General features: G+C 40.1%; 2 protein-coding genes across 2 annotated transcripts in view; both read right to left on the bottom strand.

The window, feature by feature from the left end:
- Positions 1 to 23900, bottom strand: part of LOC131219935 (probable LRR receptor-like serine/threonine-protein kinase At1g56140) — a 151219-nt gene that overhangs the window by 103354 nt on the left and 23965 nt on the right. The window contains exon 8 of the mRNA XM_058214921.1: positions 22970 to 23041. Coding sequence (XP_058070904.1) covers positions 22970 to 23041 — 72 coding nt within the window. The remainder of the gene's footprint in view (positions 1 to 22969; positions 23042 to 23900) is intronic.
- LOC131220934 (probable LRR receptor-like serine/threonine-protein kinase At1g56140) lies at positions 13513 to 14913 on the bottom strand. Its single transcript, XM_058215882.1, has 3 exons — positions 14418 to 14913; positions 14011 to 14079; positions 13513 to 13620 (listed from the first exon to the last, which is right to left on the bottom strand). Exons 1-3 carry the CDS (start codon positions 14504 to 14506, stop codon positions 13545 to 13547), a joined length of 234 nt encoding a protein of 77 aa, XP_058071865.1. The 5' UTR covers positions 14507 to 14913; the 3' UTR covers positions 13513 to 13544.

The following is a 23900-nucleotide window of genomic DNA, read 5'->3' as shown; positions in this document are numbered from 1 at the left end:
TACTTAATGTCGTCACATATCCGGTATCAGCCAACTGCCCCATTGAGATCAGATTCTGTCTCAAACTCGGTACATGTCTGACATCCTTCAATTTCAAAACAGTTTCATCTTTCTAACTTATATGAACGTCTCCCTTTCCAACAATACTACATGGCTCATCATCACCAGGAAGACTCTCATGAAGTCACTTGACACATAATCACGCACAACTGCCTTACACGAAGTGGCATGAAACGAAGCACCCGAGTATATGACCCAAGACTCATTCCGCGCATCAAGAGAGAAGATTAACGTCTCTGTGTCACTCTCCTCAGATAGATTCACTGAATCATTTCCACCTTGAGAGCTTCCTTCTTGTTTCTTAAGCGCCCTGCAATCATGTTTCATGTGCCCCTTTTTCCTACAATGCTAATACCCGTCCTTATCTTTCGGTCTCTTGGACTTCTTCCACGACTTATAATGTCCATGTTTGTTGCTCATTTGTTTAGTGATCTTCCTCTTCCTTCAACGTTTAGAGTATTCCCTGAATTCCTTAAAACTCCTGATGCCTTTCTTCTAGATTCTTTGCTGAGAATTAGACCGGCCACATCATCAAATTTTAGCTTTGTTGACCCTGAAAAATTGCTCACAACAATCACTGAACCATCCCAACTATCTGGCAAACTGGACAAGATCAATAACGCCCTGACCTCATCATCAAAAACAATGTCAATTGATTCCAACTGGCTCGTAACTGTATTGAACTCGTTTAGATGTTCAGTCATGCTCCCACCATCTGACATCTTCATGTTGAATAGCTGTTTCATAAGATGAACCTTGTTGTACACAGAAGGTTTTTCATACATGGTGGCTAGGGCTTCCATTAATTCTTTTGTAGTTTTTATCTTGGATATGTTGAAGACAACGCTCTTAGACAAAGAGAGTTGGATTGTTCCTAAAACCTTCCTATCCAGTAAAAATCATTCATCATCTGTCATTCTTTCTGGTTTCTTCTCTTTTCCTTCTAGAGGAATATAGAGGTCCCTCTGATACAGATAATCATCCATCTGCATCTTCCAGAAGAAAAATTATCAAACTTCTTAATTCTAGTTTTTCCTTTTTCCGTCATCGTTCCCAATAGAACTAAACCAATAGCTCTGATACCAGTTGTTGCGCAGCACGCCAACAACGCAGTGAGCCTAGATCCAATCTCAGGCCTCACCCACAAACGATAAACAGGAAGAAATATAAACTAGAAATAGATCAAAGCATTCAAAACAAACCACAAGACAAGATATACGTAGAAAAATTCCAAACTAGGGTAAAAAACCACGGATGCAAACTTCCACTATGAAGAACGAAGATTACAAAGCAATATACTAACCTCTCCCTTGGAAGCACATAGAAAACCCTTTGCCCACACCTTAGAATAATTTTTTCTTGCTTTTTCTCTATATGAAAAACCCTAGGAACCCCTGTTTATAGTTTAGGAAACTCCCCTTTCCGCATCCCAGTTGCGAAAGGACTTGCGACACGAAATTACATGGAATTCAAGAAAATCTCTTTGCCTCGATCATCTAAAACTTATGTTGCCCCATGAAGGTTTAAATGGGGGACTTCCAATCCCCACTGTTTCATGTGGTGTGCATGCCCCACTTCAGTTTTGGATCTACTTCATTTTTAGGCAGCGTGAGTGGGCAAACCAATGGCGGAGTGGATTTCTCATGGACATTGCAGCGAGCCTACGTAGCTCCTGCCTCCCGGAAGTTGTTGTAGGCTGGGCATTGGCAATTCCCATCCATTTGAGACATGAAACAAGTAGGCCCTACTTCTTCGATGGTCCAGCTCATCATCCAACATGGGTTGTTGCCAATTTTCATAAACCAATCAATCATTTCACTCTTTTTAAATGTTTAGCCTACCAAATTTGGACCAGATGATCTACACATTGGGTCCCACCTGATGGACGCATCCAATGTCCTACACATGTCAGACTGGCACGTGTTTGCATGTAGAAGCATTTATCGTGGGTCTATCAAACATATGGGATTTTGAGTATAAAACAGGAACTTACAAACTCGGGAAAATGTCTTAATACACATACCTGAAGATAAATATCGAAAACACGCTTTCCAACGCTCTCCCAAGTTTTTGAATCTGGAAATTCCGTCTCTGCGAATTTCAGATTTACAGTGTAGTTCCCGTTTTCAAGCCCCAGACCATAATATCTCAGCGATCCTGGTGATAGCCTTGCGTATTGGAATAGCTGCAAGTCTGTTGTATTTCGAAATACACCCTGATCAGACGTCCTGTAAACATTTTCGTTGCTGCTTGAAGCAAATATTCCTACATTGCTGACGGCCCACTTCTCTGTTCTGGCCACCTTATAGGATACTGGGCCCAGAGGTTGAATATTGTCCGACTCATACTCTGTGTCGTTAATTTTCATAAAGGATCCACCGCAGCTGATCGCGAATGAAGAATCTGTAGGTCAATGGAACAGTGGGACATTGATCAGTGCATAGCATATTTGAAGGATCATCATATGATCACCGTTAGATCATGATCTCGTTAATAACTTCCTGACGCAGGGAAGGACGTGAGGTCGAGCACCATCGTCCTCAAGAGGATAATAATTCCGAATCTATAGAATTTCTTTGGACTCCTCACAGACACTTCTCGAATCCACGAGAAAAGAAAGCAAGAAAATATAAATAAATTCTAATAAATTCGAAATTGATTAATGAATGAATAAAAACGAGTTCACAACCCTTTAAATAAGGGTATCAAGCAATGGGAAAGAAATCATAATCAAACTACAACTCAAACTCCTAGAATCCGCGACTTACTATAAATAGTAAACTTACTATTTATAGACGGTCGTGATGTCTACTAGTGCACAAGGTTTTCGGCCAAAAATAGTAAGTGTCCTATTTGGCTTCACCAAACCGTTCCCCTAATTATTCTAAGCTCTTTTCACGTTGGGCGCAACTCCTAAAGCCCAACGGATGAAGAGTTATAATCAAACTAAAACTTACTATTTATAGTAAAAACGAAATTAAAACAGGAAAACGACCGTCAATCAAGGGGTTTTTCGCAATTCCGGGCGGCGCAACCCGGCATAGCAGGGTTGGTTGGCTAAAGTAGCTCGTTCTACCCCAAAATCATATATTTTACGTCAGCTAACTCATTTCGGATTGCGAGATACGCCCGATCTAAGGTCCGATGGTCCGGATCACTTCTGGCGTCGACCGGGCCTTTTCTGATCCATCTTGGCCATGAATCGGTCCGCGACCCGCTCTACACATGATTTCCAACTTGAACCCTATAATGGGTGGGCCTTAACCCAATAACAACACCAATTAGATTCATTTGATCAGAAAGACACATTGATAAAAAAAAAAAATGTCCTCCATTTTCGAGCAATTAGGATCATCCGACTGGTGTTATTTTGAGGCCACTGCCCATCTATGGTGAGTAACACTTGATAATCTATATGGTGGGTCCAACCTGATACATGGCTTGGATGTCATACACGTGCCAAGTTGACACGTCAAACTGCATGCAGAGGTGCAACAAACCTCTGATTCTGTCAATTGTTATATCATATATATAGGTAAACCACATATGGAAGTGGATTGCCTGTAACCCTGGGCACAGAGATATTCCTCTGCTCGGGGCTGTGTGGGGCCGACAAGAATGTATGTGACAAATCCACTCCGTCCACCTGTTTTGCATGACCACAATAGGGCAGGAATATAAAAATCATGCAGATCTAAAACACATGTCAGCCATACCACACAAAACAGTGGGGATTGAATGCCCGGGGGTTACAGAGGTTTTGTATCAGGATGATATTTGTGCCTATAGTTTATCTGATTGGTAGAAACCTAATGAACAGTTTGGATGGAATATAAATATTATGGTCAGCTCCAGTAAGGTTTCAACAGTAGACATTTCCGTTCCCACTGTTTCATTTGGTGTGGCCCACCTGAGGTTTGAATCTACCTGATTTTTGTTTGCCACCCTATTATCGTCTTGAAAAACAGATGGAGGGAGTGGATTTGTTACGGACATCTCTGTGGGCCTCACGCAGACATGGACACAAGTATATCTCTGTGCCCGGGGTGACGGCCAATCCGCTTCCAAACCACGTACATCTGATGAAACAATCGGAACAGAAAGCTCCCACATTTTATAGTTCAGCAATCTCATGCCGTGGGGGCTATTGTACTGTGTACATGTGGCAAATGTTGATGAGATCTGAACCGTTTGTTCAGCTGATGCTGTAGTGAATGGGGCATAGCCCAAACGTCACATTGATTAGATGATATAAAATAACTAACTTCATGATGAACAAATATGGACAGAAAAAAGAGGCAACAGGATTGCGATGTATCATACTCCATGAGAAAAAGTTCAAAGATCAGACAGCCAGATTTCCCAATCAAAGACATTTCTGGTTGATCGTCAATCAATGATAGATGGTGCCTATAACCATACACACATGCGCCGCATGTACAGTATAGATAATGGGCGGAGGATAACTCCAATGCAACTAGGGGCATAGGGCCATTACCCATTTTATTATTATGTATATAGAAAATAAAAATAAAAAAGATTATCTATTCCTAGAAATGGAAAGGATGGCCTACGGTATTGAGAGTTTTGATAGCATGAAGAGCTTCGCTGAAGACAATTCAAGCTTAAAGGCAAATCACTGAATGCACAAGAAAAATGTCAGTTAAATGGAAGCGGATTGCGTACTGAGTAACTCAGACAGCAGTTGATTACAGAGGATGCCTAATTTGTTTAATAAAAAAGCCAAAATTCAACATAGATAAAATCAAGGCGGAAAAAGGCAAGATTCAGGTGGTCGGGGTATATAATGTCGTGAAATATATATATATATATTTCACGACATTTTATAAGTGAACTAATTATATTGAAGTGAACTAATTCTTTTATTGTCTTGACTCGTTTAAAAAAATGACATTGATAATCACCTGCTGTTAGAACTATCAACTACGAAATTATTAGCCACCAAATTCCTGTACACAAGGAGCACGGTGTCAATATCGTCAATAATTTTGATAATAAGTATTCTTATGATGCACATGTGAAAATGTATGTCCTAATCAGGATCATTGATCCTTTGGGTCATGCACCAAAGTTACAGAAATTGGACAGCTCTGACTATCCAACTGTTCTACATTTTTTTCCTACCATGTGCCTTGTGAGTGATCATCTGATGCAGAGCGGGTTGTGTATAATTTCATGGCCGAGATGGACAAGAAAAGGCCCGATCGGATGCGAAAGTGATCGGGCAGTCAGAACCTTAAAACCGGCGTATCTTGCAAACCAGAATGAGTTATCCAATGTGCCATATATGATTTTGGGTAGGACGAGCTACTTTAGCCACCCAATCCCGCTATGCCGGGTTGCCATGCCGAATTTGTGAGATTCCATCAGATTTGACGGTCAAATTTTCATTATATTTTCATTTTTACTAAGTTTTAGTTAGAAGAATAGCATAGTTGAGTCAAATAGGAAACTACTTTTGGCCAAAACAAGTTTACTATTTATAATAAGTGACAATTTCTAGGAATTTTAGTTATAGTATGATTCCCGAACTTCTTCCTAGTGTTTATGTTACTATTTAACAGGTTGTAAGCTCGTTTTTCATCATCAATCAATTTATTACGAATATCTAAAAATTATTCTATTTTCTTATTTTCCTCGTGAATTCGAGGTATCTCTGTGTTGAGTATAGAGAAGCCTCGTGAATTCGGAGTAGTTATCTCCTTGAGGAAGACAGTGCTTGACCTCAACAGGTCCTTCAGTGTGTCATCATCCCTTTTGAGACCACAATCGGTCGCTTTATCTTTTGGGGGCCCACCAAATCATCAGTCCGGATTGGTGTAAACACGTTCCAAACGTACCCTGGAGATGTTTTTAATTTGAATATTTCCGACATCAAAACTTTAAAACCATGTTTATATTACAAGAAAGAAAGAGGATTCAATCCTAGCCCTGGAAATGGCACGCAGTCAGCATTTAACAGTGTAAAACATGGTTTTACAAGTACAATTAAAAATGGTGGTGAAAGGAGAAAGGTATATGCTTCCTCAAACGTACAAGTTTAAGCGTTCTCCTGTAACCCAAGATGGAAAGCTTCCTGATAATTGATTGTATGATAAATCTCTGAAAATTATAAAAAAGAATATCAAAGATGATCCAAACAGTGAATGTAAGATATCATTTATGAGATAAACAGACAGTAAGTTATACAATTGTGATCATTAAAATGACTATTTTCCACATGCAAAACTAGTTTGATTTTGATTGCAAAAAGTTTGTGATGACACGGGACCTGCCACAACATGCACTGAAACAAAATAGATCTTGTTTGTCCATCCGCTTAAGGCCACAAACAATGATGATGTGGTACCATGGGTGATGGATCAGCATTTGCCTGTTGATGTTCAAAATTCAAATGGGTTTCTTTGTGAAAACATGGTGCTTAACAGTGACAAAATGAACTAATGGATTCAAAACATGGATGATGGAAAATCAATATGTGGATATAGAAAAGTAAACTAGAATCCTCAGAGAATGAAAAATCATGGATTACAATTTCCCTTCAACTATATGTTTGGGATTGCAGTTTTACATGATCAATTCCATGTATGAATCTTGACCAGTCACCTTGTGTTTCTTCTTTGCCTTGTGAAGATCTTAGGCCGGTTTGGATACTACCTCATATGGTTTATTTATTTTTAATTATGAAAGTAAAAAAATTACCTTTTTAAGTTAAATTAGCTTGGTAAATATCTTTTTAAAAATAACTTAACACCTTAAAGTTACTTTAATTCATTAGAGGAAAAAACAATTACTTCTGAACTTTATACTTTATGCTTTGTCTCTTCTTCTCTCTTTCTCATCTCTCCACCCAATGAATAATCCATATCAATGGTGGTCCTGCATGATGGATGGCCCATGTCATAATGGGTGTCCATATCAAAGGTGGGCTCCACATGATGGGTAGTGGACATTCAAGGTGAGCCCCATATGATGGACAATTAACATTGAATGTGGACCCATATGATGAATAACCCACATCGAGGTTGGCATCAAATAATGGGTTGTCTACTTCCCCTAATGATGAATGGTCCACATCAAAGGCCAGACCCACATGATGGATGACTCACATTCAAGGTAGGCCCCACACGATGGATGGTCCACATCAAAGGTGGGCTCCATAGATGGACAATCCACAAGAAAGGCCACCCCCTAATGATGAATGTCCCACATCGAAGGGAGGCCCCGCATGATTGACCTACATTGAAGGTGGGCCCACATGAGGGGTGGTCCACATCAAAATTGGGCTCCAAATGATGGGTGGTGGATATTAAAAGTTGGCCCCACATGATGGATGACTCATATTTAGATGGGCCCCACATCAAGACAATCCACATAGAAGGTCAGCCTTAATGATGAATGGGCCATATCCAAGGCTGGCCCAGATGATGGCTAGCCCACATCCAATGTTTAACATGATGGTAACATGATGGATGGTCCACATCCAATGTGTAACACAATGGATTGTCCACATAGAAGGTGAGCCTCACATGATGCATAACTCGCACCAAAAGTGATCCACATATTAGGTGGCCCCACATAATGGATGGTTCACATTGAAGATAGGGATAAGGTGGGCCCAACATAATGAATAGTCTACATCAAAAGTTGGCCTCACATAATACACAGTGGTTATTAAAGGTGGAACAAACAAACTTGAGAGATAAGTATTCATGTGATGTTGTTACTTTCTGGCTGACAAATATGTTGTTTATTAAACATATCTATTTGTTAAAGAAAAAGTAGAAACCAAGATAAGCTAGTAGAGGTATAAGTAGCTTAGGTAAGTAACTTAAGGTCCAAACGAACAAGGAAATGGTAACTTGTTTTCAAAAAAACCAAAAAACTATTTTTTTTCCCTTTCTTTCAAATGTTTGAAATGTAGATTTTCCTTGAAAATTGATTTCATTTCAAAGTTTTCCATATCCCCCATACATCCTCTAAGTTTCATGTGGTCATTTCCACTTTATTAGGCTATTTTAGCTGGTACACCCAAGTTGACACTGGTTAAGTATATATGCCAACGAGATCACTTATTGAGTTGGGAAAATTAACAGTTTCTGATTGACCAGGAATTAAACCTCTTCAACATGTGGAAGTGATTCTTCCCACCCCTTTCCCAAGGTACTCTAAAAGTACTTAATTATGGCTAGTACTGCACAATTCAAATCAACACTCCATTCAAATGCGGTCTACAAGCTTTGATATTGTTAAGGTAATGCATGGATCACAAGTGGGTTGGACTGTGAACATTCGGTTGATATAGGTGAGGTCCAACTAGCATAGGAGCTTACAATCAATTAATATTGATATAAATGCAGGGGGAGAAAGAAAATGGGTCCCAGCTTGGGTGGACCCACCATGGTATCGGATAGCACTGTACCCGAACAGATCCGGTCCGAATACCCGGACCGAATGGGTCCGAACAGACCCGAACAGACCCGACCCGGAGGGGTATACCTATAAATACCATTTTTTTAACCCAAAACCTAACCTAAATGTTATTTTTTCATATCTTTACGTTAATCTAGACCATCCAAATTGCTGACCCAGTTGTGAATTGAGATATGGTTATACCACATTTTTGGACTCATATTGTAAAATGATCTCTACAAATAGATGGACGGCATGGATGAAACACATGTGTGATAGTGGGGCCCATAGCTCCGACGATGTCAGCGGTGTAGCACGTCCGTTTCCCACCCACCATGATGGCTGTCTGACAACCTGTAGCTGGCGCGGGTACGTGTCGTGCGAAGCGAGCACTGACGCTCCTCGAGCTCCGAGTTGTACGAAGGGTTCAAAGAATATCAACGTTACATGGGCCCCACCGTGATGTATTTACTATATCTACACCATTCATGTATTTTTAAAGATCATTATAGAGCACTATCCAAAAAATAAATAATATCCAAAGATCATCTGAACCACACCACAAATAGTAGCAGAGAATAATTTTCACTATTAAACGATTCGTGTGGTCCACATGGTAGTTAGATCTATCTTATTTTTCGTCTCAAGACTTAAGACGAGGTCACTAAATGGATGGACGGTTTGGATATAACACATATCCCATGATCACACCCCTGTAGCTTGTTAACGTCAAACGAAGAGAGTCCCTGTGCATGAAAAGTTGAAAACTGAAAGGACAGCACTGCACTTTCGTGCAGTGCACGTCAACAACATAACACATTAACACCGCTAGTGTACTTGTATATATGCTCTTTCAGATACATATGGGGCCCACCTTGATGTATATGTTTTATCCAAACCGTTCATTAATTTTGACATATTATTTTAGACGTTGAGAAAAAAAGTGTGTTATATTAAAAGCTGAAGTAAACCACACCAAATGAAATAGTTGGATTAAATTCCAACTGTCCGAATCTTACCCAACCTGGTCCGAAATGGGCAGGATGACCGAGTCAGACTCGGTTTGCACAATTCAAATCAACAGTCCATTCAAGTGCGGTCTACAAGCTTTGATATTGTTAAGGTAATGCATGGATGCATAAGTGGGTTGGCTTGTGAACATTCGGTTGATATAGGTGAGGTCCAACTAGCATAGGAACTTACAATCAATTAATATTGATATAAATGTAGGGGGAGAAATAAAAGGGTCCCCCCTTGGGACCCCACCATGGTGTTTATTTGCAATCCACCCCTGACCGACACGTGTGTCACTCCATATTAGGCCCGTGATAAGGGAAAAAAAAAAATCAGCATCATTTGTGATTGAGGTGGACCACACAATTGGAAACAGTGCATGTGTCAAAGCTCACCCTCCAAACTATTTCCCTTGGTACAACCCACATGAATTGTAATAAACCTTTGGGCCCAAGACTATATTTTAGTGTGGCATCCAACAGTGAGAGTGGATTCAATATAACAATCACCGTGGGGTCTATAAAATATAATGCTAGACCTCTCTCCCAACTGTTTTCATTGTTGTGTCACACTTAAATCACAAATCAATATGAATTTTTGTATAAAAGCGTGAAATGAGATTACACATCTAATGGTCGGTGTGGATCTTTCATGCACATCACGCTGGACCATGTCAAAATCAAGTGACAGCTTGCGTGAAACTAGCTGGAAAAAATGAAAAGGCCTGAGGTACAACTGGTTTGAGTATTGGTTAAGGTGCAACTAGAGATAACTTCTAAGTTTTCATGTAATAGATTGAACATATCATTGTCATCACCTTATGGAAACCTTAATAACATCAAGCTATTGAGTCTACCACACCTGTGTTTCACCATGTACCAATATATGGACATTGTTTTATATGATGTGTAGATAGGCTGAAAATTACACTACGAGAACCTTGTGGTGGGGCCAACTTTCTGTAAGGGCTGGATGTTACATGCAGGTAATTTGGAAGTTATCATATAGGTGCACATAGCTTGTGGTCCTGCAGGTGGACCAAAAATCTACTCTTTGGCGGGTTCCACCGTGATGTCTATATGAGATCCATACCAACCATTAGATTTATAATCCCATTTTAGGCCTAAATCCAAAAAATCTCATAGACCTATGGCTCAAGTGGGCGACAACAAAGGATATGGTTGGGAGAGAGACTTCCACCCTAGATTTTTATACAGGGTGCACCGTAATTATTATATGAAATCCAGTCCAACCATTTGATGACATACTAAAACAAAGTCTTGGCCTAAAATTCAGCCTCATTAGTAATTTAGATGGGCCGCACAAAGGGAAATGGTTTTAACCTTTAACCGTTACACAATTTTTAATTATGCAGTCCATCTTAATCATGGATCAGGCTGATTTTTTAGGTCCTATGCCTAACATGGAGTGACAGGCATGGTGATCATGGTGGATTGCACATAAACACCACCGTACGTGGCTCTAACCAAGCCATGGACTCCTTTCCTACTCTCCCATTGCATCTGTGGTTGAAGGATTAAATCTCCAGCAACACTGAGGTATCTCTCTCTCTCTCTCTCTCTCTCTCTCTCTCTCTCTCTCTCTATATATATATATATATATATATATATATATATATATATATATATATATATATATTCTCATTTCAAAAACTCTCCGGTAAAAACTCTTTTCATAAAATTTCAGTGAGTCGTTTGCTCCCTAACACAACATTTTCCCCAAATAAATGCCCCTATTAGAACCATTGTTACACGTTCAAAAAGAATTTAAAACTAACCAAAGGAATGTACAAAAGAAGTGTAATCCAATTCTCAATCTATGCAAGATCAAATCATTAATTACTAGGGTCCCTTTCTCTTCCATTAAGAAGTTATAGCTTTTTTGAGATGGCAGTGTATCAGACAAGCTTTGTTTCCAAGAAACCTGAAAATTGCGATGATGAAATACATACATCAAAGAGAATTATGCAAGGAAAATTAGATTCAAGAAAGGTTGTTTAATTCTTACAAGTAAACAAGTGAACTTATATTGAAGAAAGACTCTGGAATTGGGCCACTTAAATTGTTGAAGCTTAAATCCCTACAAAAGTAAACAATTTAATATGGTAGAAGAAAACAAAAGTGAGATGGAATTACTAAGAAGGCGAGTCAAAGATCAACTACATGTGACAGTTCCTTCTTATGGCCTGCTAGATGAACGGTCCGGATTATGTGGCGAGGCATAACACGTCAGCCCAAGTGTGAGAAGCAACAAATGTCCAATAGTGCTAGCAAAATTCATATCTATGCCACGGTTCCAAAACCGGAAAAGTTGACTCAAATGGTAAAGTCCATTGGGCAACTTGAGTTGAAGCCTTGCCGAAAAAGTTGAAAGTAAAAACTCAATAATTAATAATCATTTTAAAAAAATGTATTATAAAATTCATAAACTAACGAAAATAAGGAAACTTATTTGAGTTTTATAATCAGTAAATGAGTTCCACATTGATTTAAGTTAACTCATAACCCAATCCAGTTGAGTTGACACAATGAGTTTTTTTAATGTTAAATTCACCTATTTTTGACACCCCTAGTCTGTTTTTGATACCAAGATGTGTGCTGAAGTTGATCATGAAAGTTGGCCCCACCACACAGGATCTCCTGGTCTACATGATATGGAACCTTTTTAAAAGTCGAAGATTTACTATGCACGTGCAGTGGTCCATTTAACCACTGCGGGAGCAGAGAGGTCTTTTCTCCCCTCTAATTTTATGGTCAATATGGCTTTGGATTACGATTAATGATTTGGATTATATAAGGGATGGGCCGGATGGACAAAATCTACGATATATTATTTCTTAATTTCTATTAAAACTATAGAATACCATTTACGGATGATCTCATCCCTATTTAAAAGGAAGGGCTAAGGACTTTGGATGAGATTAGAGGGGATTTCTAGCTCCCGCTGAAGAGGTTGGATGGCTTCCCCTGAAGTGCTTAAGTTGTGCTTGTGATTGTTCATCGTGGTGCAGGGCACGACTTGCTATGGGTTGATGTAGGGCTACGGCTTAAACGGTCGTGATTACATTATCGGGAAGGATAGATGTTCAACCTCCAGATCTAGGGAAGAGGATAGGGCAGCTCCAGGGAAGGGAAGGATCTTCGCCCTGGCGAACAGGAAGAAGGAAGCTGAGAGGGATGTTGAGTCAATGTCCACAACAGTTCCGAATCTGCCTGCAATCAGTTCGATAATGGTTCTGCTCCAGGCATGGAGGGGGATTCCTTGGATTCGAATCCAAATACCTCTGTTAGTTGACACAGCCGATGAAACCCATGGGGATACTGTGCAGAGACCCATAGCTTGATGGAGTTTAGAGTCTCGTTCAAACGTGATTGCCTCTGCCCTGGTGTGGAAGGAGATGAGAAATGATTGGTCTGATACTCTGGCTACTTCAGCCCCTGATGCGCTGAATGGAGAGGCTCGCAAAGAGTCTACGAGGGTGGATACTGAGAGGGTCGGGTAGGCTGCGATGCCTATCAGAGCATGGGCCATGTCTCTCCTCCTAGAGTTGGGGATCCAGGGTGGGACGCAGATGGGAGGGGTTTCCAGGATGGGTTGTTGTGGAGGTGGCTTGGGTAGTTGGTTGATGGTTAGGTTGTGTGCAGGTTCAGAGATGGGTAGAAGGGGGTTCAGGTTTGGGGATGAAGTAGAAGGTGGCGATATGGGGTTCGGATTGTGTAGCTTTCTGAATCTGCTGTTCTGATGTCAATTTTGAAGAGTTTTACTTTAAAAATCAAAATGATATTCGCCTGGTTACAAAAGAACTACTTCTTTCCTGCACAACACAGGAGATCCCATTCTGTGATTTTTGGAAATTCTACTTGGGGTGTGTTTGGCTTCACCAAATGTCATGAAATTTCACATTAATGTTTAGTGCAACCAAACGTACCCTTAGAGCACAAATTCCATTATCAAAATTTAGTAATGTGAAGGAAGACTATCATAGAAGATTAAAACAAGTTAATAAACACTGACACTCACAAATATATCAGTGAGATCAAATTAGAAAAACTCGATGGAATGGGACCCTCGAAAGCATTGCCTTGCATACTCCTACATCAACATTTTCAGGGTTACAAATACTCTTTAAAGAAGTATACCATGGCATATCAAGAAAATGAGATCTGCTAAGTGCACTCTCTATGTTACGCACTCACATAGTAGGTCCCACTTGCAGGTTATGAAAAAAAAAAAAAAAAAAGTCTAGTTGTCCACATTTAATGTACACGTGGCCCACTAGATGACCCATCATTGAACGTGGTGGAAATTCCTATCCACATTCAGAACAGGATGTGGCACCAAACCTATTTTTGAGTCTGGATAGAATTACTATCCACCACCAAAATGGTGAGAGACTTCGTCATGCAATCCCATGCATACCAAATATACCAAATGAAAAGATAGGAGTTATTATCAGTATAGAACTCGTAAGTACTAGCTTACAAATAATTGAGAGCCCGACTCCCATTGAAATCAGGTATTTTTCCTGTGAAGTTGTTATCAGATGCCCACCTGAAATTCAATCATATTTTCCACCGCAAATGCGGATATTATTAAATCAAGGGATAAGAAAAGATAGACATGGCATACAAGTAACAAAAATTGAACCATCCGAAATCATGGGCCCCACAGTAGATGGGTCATAATCCAAAGATCAGATCAATCGAATGATCCTGAGCTCTGGATAATAGGCATTAGGATCTGTTGTATTCAGACCATTGCGAATTTTTCCATTTTAATGCCCATTTGATTGCACACCATAAGTTGTACTAGTGTTAGTTCAAGAGAAATCTAAGGTGGGGCCTACGATTTTGAAGGTTTCCATGCGGCTTATAATCATGAGCTCTTACAGGATATTCAGTTTTCTCAAGTGGGCAAATGTTGAAGGAATCTGGCCACTTAGCCCACAGCTATCAATGTATCTGTGAAAATCAAGCATAGATCATGAATCCAGTTGTACAATTTCTTATGCTATTATCAGTTAGAGGAATGCTCACACCATTTCAACGGACCGAAAGTAGCTGACCATTGAGTTATATTTTTAAAATGGTCAAAGCAGTTAAAATGGCTGAAGGGGTACTTTGAACAGCCATGTAAATGTAAACAAAGCGTCCAGGGAAGGGAATTTTACTCATTCTAACAACCACTCAAGGCTAACATTTTGCTGCTACCATACCACCGTAAAACAAATCACTGTTCTCCTGGTGAAGCCAACCTATAAGAAGGTTGGATGTAATTCACTGGGTGGACAGTAACTTATGATTCAGCTGGTTGGACTAAAAAGCTTCTCAGAAAGAAAACTTAAAGAAAAGAAACAAAAATAAATAAATAAATAATTTACATACTAATCTCTATAAATTGCGTGGCAAATTTGAAATTCCAAACGCACCATGTAATATTTCTGAAGAGGAATGATTAAATAGAATAATAATAATAATAATAATAATAATAATAAGAGAAGTTACAGTTTTTGCAAACTTGTCATATTCCCTAGCTTAGGTGGGAGCGAGTTAGAGAAGTTGTTGGAGCTTATATCCATGAAAATAAAAAATAATTAATTAATCATTTCAGAACCAAAAGCATCCTGTTTTGGCCTGAAATCACGACATTAACCTTCATCAATATTCTGTTACTCGAGAACCGAACACGCAGATGGGATGTATGCTAACTTGTGGTGCAGCCAAACCTTTCCCGCCAACGTGTTGTTTGTGCAGAACATCCATACCATGCCAATGTCAGGTCCTATGATGAAGGGGAGCGGATTAGGTGCGGCCTGGCCCACCCAAGATGATGAGGTCCTTACCATGGGGCCCACCTTGATGTATGTATTCTACATCCATGCCATCCATCAGTTTGACAGATCATTTTATGGCATGAACCTAAAAATGTAGCAGATCCAATTCTGAGGTGGACCATACTATAGGAAATGGTTATGATTGACCTTTAATGGGCGGCATAAGTTTTGGATCAAGCAGGTTTATGTGACCTTATCAACAGGTTGGATAGAAAATAAACACTATGGAAACATTATAGTGGTCCTAGTAAAATGGTGGGGTCCTTCAATCATCACTGTTTCCTACGGTATGGTCTGCCTGAAATTTGGATCTTCTTCAATTTTAGGCTCATGACCTAAAATGATCCTAATCCGCAGATGGATGGTGTGGATATAGATTACATACATCAAGGTGGGCCCTGTGGTAAGGGCCGCACCGTCTTGGGTGAGGCTGGGGCCACACTTGATCCACCCCATGATGATGATCATCTAGCTCAAACAATCAGATGGGTCCGTCATTAGGTTGGCCATGCCTAGATGTTGAGTCGCCGTCGCTTATCCACTCATTCCAACGGTGCAGCCCACCTGTTGACAGGTCTGGCCTGATTTCTGTGCCAGGTATCTTCATGGTGGAGCCTACCATTTTGAATGGTGTCGATTCCCCGCAGGAGTGGTATGTTGGCTGGAAAGACGTGGCTTCATAACAAGATGTACTACACCACCTGAATGATTCAGACCGTTCATCTAGAAGCTCCCACCGTAGATGGCCCATCTGGAGAAAAAGAAAAAAATCTGTCCTAGCCCTTTCATATCAGCAATGATGATCCCCAACCAATGAAATTATTTTCATAACGAGCTTATACTATGAAAGATTCTAGATGAACAGTCTGGATCATCATGTGCTGAGGAGAAAGAAGATACAGCTGGGGAGATAGTATGAGAGCAATGGGCGCGCATACGCCCAGCTACTCTACAACATGACTTACATGTAGCTCAATCCAAACAGTCCAAACAGTGGGACCCACTGATGAAGGATACATCCCTCTAAGCAGATTGATTAAATCATCCTGACCTTTGGATCAATTTGTATTTTCATTTCACACTGTTGACTATTATTTTTCAACTCAGTCTCAACCATCTACTAGTGTTCATCAATCAATCAGCCAGTGAGAATCATCTGTCCAATGTGGGTTTTTGGTGACCCATATAAAGCAGGCCCATGATGCTTCACGTACATTTACGCCACATGTTCCATAATGGTGTGTATGCATATGATCATCACAATGCCTCAGGAAGATAGTCAGAAAGTCCTTCCAAGCGGTTTGGTAGGGTCAATAACATAGGCATCGATCGCCCTTGTAGTGTCTCAAGTACAGACGAATGGTTATGAACTTCCGATCACTGATGGTGATCTGGTATATGCAGAGATTCCACATACTATAATTTTAAATAGTCATGTGGACTACTATACTTATTTTTCTCGCATGGATAACTGGAAAGAGATTCAGTAAACCCGAGAGGATGAAAATTTCATCTCCGACGAGAGATCATAGTGATGGGATGAATCCTAACCGTTGCTGTATAAGAGTTCTATGCAGTTCTCGGAAGCGGATTGCGTGCAGAGTAAACGCCTCATGGCATAGTGAGTAAACTCTGTGTGGCCCACTATGGATGTATGTGTCTTATCCATGCAATTCATCCATGTTTTCAGATCATTTTAGGACATCAAGACAAAATTGAAGTACATCCAAAGTTCTATTGGACCACACCAGATGAAACGGTGGGGATAATGACTTCCACCGTTGAAACCTTCCTAGGGCCTCCAGTGATGTTTCCAAACTTTTCACGAGGTCACAGAGACATGGATGAAGGTAAAAAACAAATATCAGCTTGATTTAAAATTTGTATGGCTCCCCATAAGTTTTCAATGGTTGGCGTTCAATTCACCCTGTTTACTGTGGTGTTGTCCAATTGAGCTTTGGATATATTTAAATTTTGGGATCTTTCCCTAAACTTAGATGATAAAATGGATGGATGGCGTGGATAAGACATATACATAATGGTAGGCTCCACATAGTTTACTCAGGATACTATCTACCTCTACGGTTCTCTCTTTAGAGTACACGTGACCAACATGTGGTGATCAGTACTGTTAATCATGTAAGCTACCGTGGGGATGAGCTATAAGCCAAATTTCAGAGTGATTGGATAATGGTTAAACGTGACTGCTGACCATTCCTTTTGTAGGCCACTTATTAGACAGGTAAGACAGTCCACTCCCCATCTATGGGATGGCTCAATAGGACAATGGTTCCGATCACAACATCTTTGCCAAGTGCTACATACTGGCATTCCCCTTTTAAAAAAAGGTGCACAAAATTTACTAAAACCTGATCAATAATTTCTGCACGACATGGTTAGATGGTTAGGATCATACTATCATTGTAATTTTTCATCCATGGTCCGTTCCCGGAGCCTTAAGAGGAATGAGTGGTTCAAATCATCACACACTTCACTATGAAGGATATCTTACAAGTAGGTTAGATTCCAAAGGTTTCCCAGCTCTTTGGGGATGCTCCCTGATATGGCATTCATTCTAACGGAGCTGAAGGAAAGGAGAAAAAAAAAAAAACAAAAAAACAAAATCAAAGCAAATGTTGGAATCACAGTAACTTGCACCATAAATCAGGCACATTCAAATTACAGCTTGCACACACATATACCTCAATCCGGACAGTCCAAAGTGTGCCCCATCAGGCTATATGCAATTTTGATGGTGCAGATTGACGTGCATATATGCCACGTGTAGGATGAATTTTGTTGCGAATATGATCTACCATGTGATAGAGATTATCATATTATTCATCAATAAATAATAGGGTGATTGCACCAACAAAATGATGAGGGCATGATCCTGATCGTACATGTGAGGGTCCCACGATATAGTTTCAGAGTATCTGAGAGTTGCTATTTCCAAAATACAACCATCCAACCATATGATTAAAGCTATTGTCGGCCCATAGTCGGACCCACAAAATGAAAGGTTGACCATCCTAATACCTTGCTGGACCTGCCCAGCTAAATTTTGAACATTATCCACACGTGTATAGAGCCATGTCCATCTCTACACAAGCACAATTTTGAACATGGCACGGGTGCGCAGATCCCGCCCTTCCATAAGGTGGGCCTCATTAATTAGATCTTCTGTCTCAAAAATTCATGGAAATTTACCTCTTACCGACTTCAGGAGTCCATAATTAGGACGGTCTGCAGATGATTGACCAATTCCTAGCCACCGATTGGAGGCATTGGTTGTACTTTTATTTATAACCGTCTATTCTCATCCTCAAAAGTCCTTGAAATCTCAGTGGTTATGATTATACAGACTGCCATGGTCTTTTCTGGCACGGCACATTTCATGCCAGAGCCAACGGATCAACCACGGGATTTATCACCGTGTATGAAGATGTAATGCTATATAAGATAATACTGATTGCACCAGATACAAACTACTGTAACAGTTAACCGCCACTTTGAAAGTGGTGATTACTCCTTCGCATACCACGTGGTACTCACGTGGGTCAATCCAGACCATCCAAATTGTGAGAAAACTGTGGATAGCGTATATATCGAAAATCCAGCTGATAAAGTAATCCTAGCCATCCAAGTGATGGCCATAGGATGAAAGGGTAAAAGAAAATTAAGGAATGTTCCAAATTCAAAGGGAAAGGTTTGATGGATCCTATCAAACTCTTGGTTTAATTTTATTTTTTCCCTTGCGCACATGTTTCATCGGTGGATGTTTAAGAAATTTGGATGGCCTGGATTCTCCTACGCCCAAGCCATGTGGACAGTTAACGAGTGATAAGAAATAGCAACGGAAGATATTTCGCTGTGGGTGAAGTTTTGATACTTACAGGTAATACAAGTTCATTAAATTGCCGATAGAAGCTGGCAAGGGACGCGTTATGTAATTTTCTGAGACATCCCTGCAATATATACAGAAAACACTTGGTGAGGTGTGAGTGAAGGTAGGACTTAAGAGGCCTATGGTTAACAAGTTTATCCTGAGTTTGCATGTAATAGACTGAACCCGATGTAGGGTGAGACCTGGCCCCATCAGTGCAAAATCTCGTCCGTTGACAGCCCTAGCCTGAGCCGACACAATGAATTTTGACCCCTACCAGCCAAATTACTAACTGGGCCCAATCTTTTAAACACGTGCTGAGTCCAGACTCACTTGCACTCTGGCTGTGCATAGACGAATCATATGAGTTAAATGCGACTTGTCTAAGTTAATTTGGAATCAGTCCGACCCATCCAGTTCAAAAGCATGAGTCATCCCTGACTGGTGTGAGTCAGGCTGAATCACTACTGACTCAGGTGAGTCGTGGCTCAACTCGAGAGTAGACAAGTTGGCATGCTGGTCCGGCTCAACTAAAGTGTTTACATGTGGCATTCATCGAGGCTTTGAAGAGCCATTTAAATGTAAACAAAGCATCCAGAAAGGGAATTTTTCACATTCCGACAACCTCTTAAGGCTAACATCTTGCTGCTACCATACCACCGTAAAACAGTTTTGTTCAGCTGTATCGTGTCTTTCTAACTCTTGTTTTATGAGGAAAGGTTAAAAATAAAGAGTCTAATTAGTTACAATCCACTTAGCAAATAAATTCCAATCTTTGATGTGTGTGTGACATCCATCCTTGTCCTATAAGTCGTCCTAATTATTGGTATTACGTTTTGCAAAGATAACACATCCTCTCATCGAGAGGGCCACACTTGTATTTTATTACTAATCAATGGTAAATATCGTTGTTATCGTGCGGCCTACCTAATTTGTGAATGGGGCTGATTTTGTACCTGCAGGTTAGTCGGGTGGTGGAGCCAACCTATAAGAATGTTGGATATAATTCTTTGGTTGGACAGTATACTTACGATTCAACTGGTTCGACTTAAAAGCATCTCGTAAAGAAAACTTAAAGAAAAGAAATGAGTAAATAAATTTTGCATATTAATCTCTACAATTTGAGTGGCAAATTTGAAATTTCAAACCCAATATATGAGATTTCCCGTGAAGAATAAATAAATATAATAATAATAATAATAATAATAATAATAATAATAATATTAATAATAATAATAAGAGAGTTACAGTTTTTGCAAACTTGTCAAATTCCCCAGCTCAGGTGGGAGAGAGTCAGAGAAGTTGTTTGAGCTTATATATATATATATATATATATATATATATATATATATATATATATATATATATATATATATATAATTAATTAATCATTTCATAACCAGAAGCATCCTGTTTTGGCCTGAAATCACTACAATAACCTGCATCAATTCTCTGTCATTTGAGAACTAAATGCACAGATGAAAGTATGCTAACTTGTGGTGCAGCCAAACCTTTCCTGCCAACGTGTTGTTTGTGCAGAACAGCCGCCGTACCATGCTAATGTCAGGTCCTATGATGAAGGGGAGCGGTTTAGGTGCGGCCGGGCCCCACCCAAGATGATGAGGTCCTTACCATGGGGCCCACATTAATGTATGTATTCTACATCTATGCCATCCATCAGTTTGCCAAATCATTTTATGGCATGAGCCTAAAAATAAAGCAGATCCAATTCCCCAGCTCAGGTGGGAGAGAGTCAGAGAAGTTGTTTGAGCTTATATATATATATATATAGGTTGGATGGAAAATAAACACCACGGAAACAGCATAGTGGCCCAAGGAAGTTCTTAATGGTAGGGCCTTCAATCACCACATTTTCTTAAAGTATGGTACGCTTGAGATTTGGATCCCATGACCGGAGATGATCCGGTAATCCCGTAAAACAGATGGATGGTGTGGATATAGTTTACACACATCAAGCTGCGCCCTATGGTAAGGGCGGCACCATCTTGGGTGAGGCCGGGGCCACAACTAATCCACTCCATGATGATGATCATCTAGATCAAACAATCAGATGGGTCTCGCTCAAAAATCATGTAGGTTTACTCCTCCAGTGGACCTGTGTACAAAACAAACTTCCAGCGAAAGCAACTTCTATCCAGCCATCCATTTGTTGTGTGTCCGCCCCAGCCGGAAAAGGCCTGATCAGCCGATGGAAAGCTCCGATCCTATACATATGCCATTGAGGGACATATGTTTGCATTTGGATGGACGAGATTTGTATTCTTCATTTGTTGTGCCATCGATATCAGTTGTGACAGTCCAAATGCTGATCAGATAATCCTAACCATCCAACAGGAGGCCACCAAGGGACGGTTAGAAAGAAACTGGTCAGTTTTCCAAGTTCAACGGTTGTAAAAGTACCTCTCACCGACTTCAGAGGTCCATAATTAAGACAGTCTGCAGATGGTTGACCAGTTCCTAGCCACCAATTGGAGGCATTGGTTGTACTTTTATTTATAACCGTCTATTCCCATCCCCAAAAGTCCTTTAAATCGGTGGTTATGATCATATACAGACTGCTATATGGTCTTTTTTGGCAAGGCACATTTCATGCCAGAGCCAACAGATCAACCACTGGATTTATCACCATGTCTGAATATGTAAGAGCATTATAAGATACAACTGATTGCACCGGATACAAACCACTGTAACAGTTAACCGCCCCTTTGAAAGTGGTGATGACTCCTTAGGATAACATGTCGTACTCATGTGGAGCTATCCAGACCATTCAAAATGTGGGAAAACTATGGATGGAGTATACATCTAAAATCCGGATGATAAAGTAATCCTAGCCATCGAAGTGATGGTCATTGGGTGAACGATTAAAATTAAATTAACGTGTGTTTCAAATTCAAAGGGAAAAGTCAGATGGATCTTATCAAACACTTGGTGTAATTTTTTTCCCTTGTGTATGCTGCATCCATGAATGTTTCAGATATTTGGATGGTCTGGGTCGCCCTACGACCATGCCATGTGGACGGTTAACAAGTGATAAGTAATAGCAACAGGGAAGCGGATTGCATACTGAGTAAACTGTGTGGGGTCCTATGTTATTTATTTATTTTATCCACTCCATTAATCCATGTTAACAGATAATTTTAGATTTTAATCCCAAAAATGAAGCAAATTAAAATTTCAAGTGGACCACGCTACAGGAAAGAGCTTGATTGAACCTCTACCATTGAAAATTTTTTGGAGGCCAAAGAAGTTTTGGATCAAGCTGATGTTTGTGGTTTCTCTTCATCCATGTCTTTGTGATCTTATGAACAGGTTGGATGACAAATAAAAATTACTTTGGACCCTAGGAAGGTTTCAATGTTGGAAATCATTATTCCACACTGTTTCCTGTGTAATGGTCCACTTGACATTTGGATTTACTTCAATTTTGGGATCAACCCCTAAAATTAGCATTAAAAATGGATGGACAGTGTGGATAAACCACATACATTCATAGTAGGCCCAACTGAGTTTACTCAGTACGATAAAAGCGTACAGAGTAACTCAGTACGCAATCCGATTTCTAGCAACAGCAGATACTGTGGGAGTGTGGGGGTGTGTGTGTGCGTGTGTTAAAAAAAAAAAAAAGAAAAGAAAAGAAAAAAAGAAAGAAGAAGAAGAAGAATAAGAAGAAGGAATACTGTGGGAGAAATTTCAATACTTACAGGTAGCTCAGGTGCTTTAAATTGCCGATAGATGGTGGCAAGGGACCGGTCATGTAATTTTCTGAGACATCCCTGCAATATATATAGAAAACACTTGTTAACGGTTGGAAAATTAGATCTCACCGACTTCAAGGTGTCAACAATGTTACAGTTAAGTGGTGGTGGCTCATTCACAAACCATGTGGCACTCATGTGCAGCTATCCAGACCATCCAAATTGTGAGGAAACTGTGGATGGAGCATATATCTAAAATCCAGCTGATAAAGTAATCCTAACCATCCAATTGATGGTCACCAGATGAACGGTTAAAAGTAAATTAACAAATGTTCCAAATTTAAAGGAAAAGTCAGATGACTCATATCAAGCTCTTGGTATAATTTCTTTTTCCTTGTGTATGCTGCATCCACAAATGTTTCAGAGATTTGGATGGTCTAGATTACCCTACAGCCATGCCACGTGGACTATTAATGAGTGATAAACAAAAGCAACACGCTTTGGTAAAATTTTAGATACTTACAAGAAGAGCATGCTGGTTATGTTGCCGATGAATGCTGGCAAGGGACCTGTTATGGAATTATTTGACACATCCCTGCAATATATATAGAAAACACTAGGTGGTGACGTGTGACACGTGTACAAGATAAAGCCGCTCATCAGGTGGGGGCCCACCACATGAGTTGATCCATTGCATTTCTTAGCCAGGTAACAAAATGTGGCCCAATTGAGTGAACGTAGGACTCAGTAGAACTATCGTTAATAAGTTTAGCCTGGGTTTGCATGTAATAGATTCAAGGGTCAGGCCCGGCCCAAACATTGCAAAATCCGGGCTGAAGCCAACTCAAGGCCTGGGCCATTGACAGCCCATCCTGACCCGGCCAGATATTAAGAACAATAGGCTTGACCCTTACCCAGCCCATTTACTAACCAGGCC

Source organism: Magnolia sinica, chromosome 12 (genome assembly GCF_029962835.1).
Source record: "Magnolia sinica isolate HGM2019 chromosome 12, MsV1, whole genome shotgun sequence".
Classification (NCBI taxonomy): domain Eukaryota; kingdom Viridiplantae; phylum Streptophyta; class Magnoliopsida; order Magnoliales; family Magnoliaceae; genus Magnolia; species Magnolia sinica.
Note: the sequence above shows the minus strand (reverse complement) of the source record. Positions and strands in the feature narration are given on the sequence as shown.

Excerpts from the sequence above, each read along its gene's own strand:
- LOC131220934 (XM_058215882.1), bottom strand. The coding sequence starts at position 14,506 with ATGCTTGATTTTCACAGATACATTGATAGCTGTGGGCTAAGTGGCCAG. Across the intron at positions 14,080-14,417 it reads TTGAGAAAACTGAATATCCT|GTGGGCATCTGATAACAACT; the intron begins GTAAGAGCTCAT and ends ATTGAATTTCAG. Across the intron at positions 13,621-14,010 it reads AGTCGGGCTCTCAATTATTT|GAGTATGCAAGGCAATGCTT; the intron begins GTAAGCTAGTAC and ends ATGTTGATGTAG.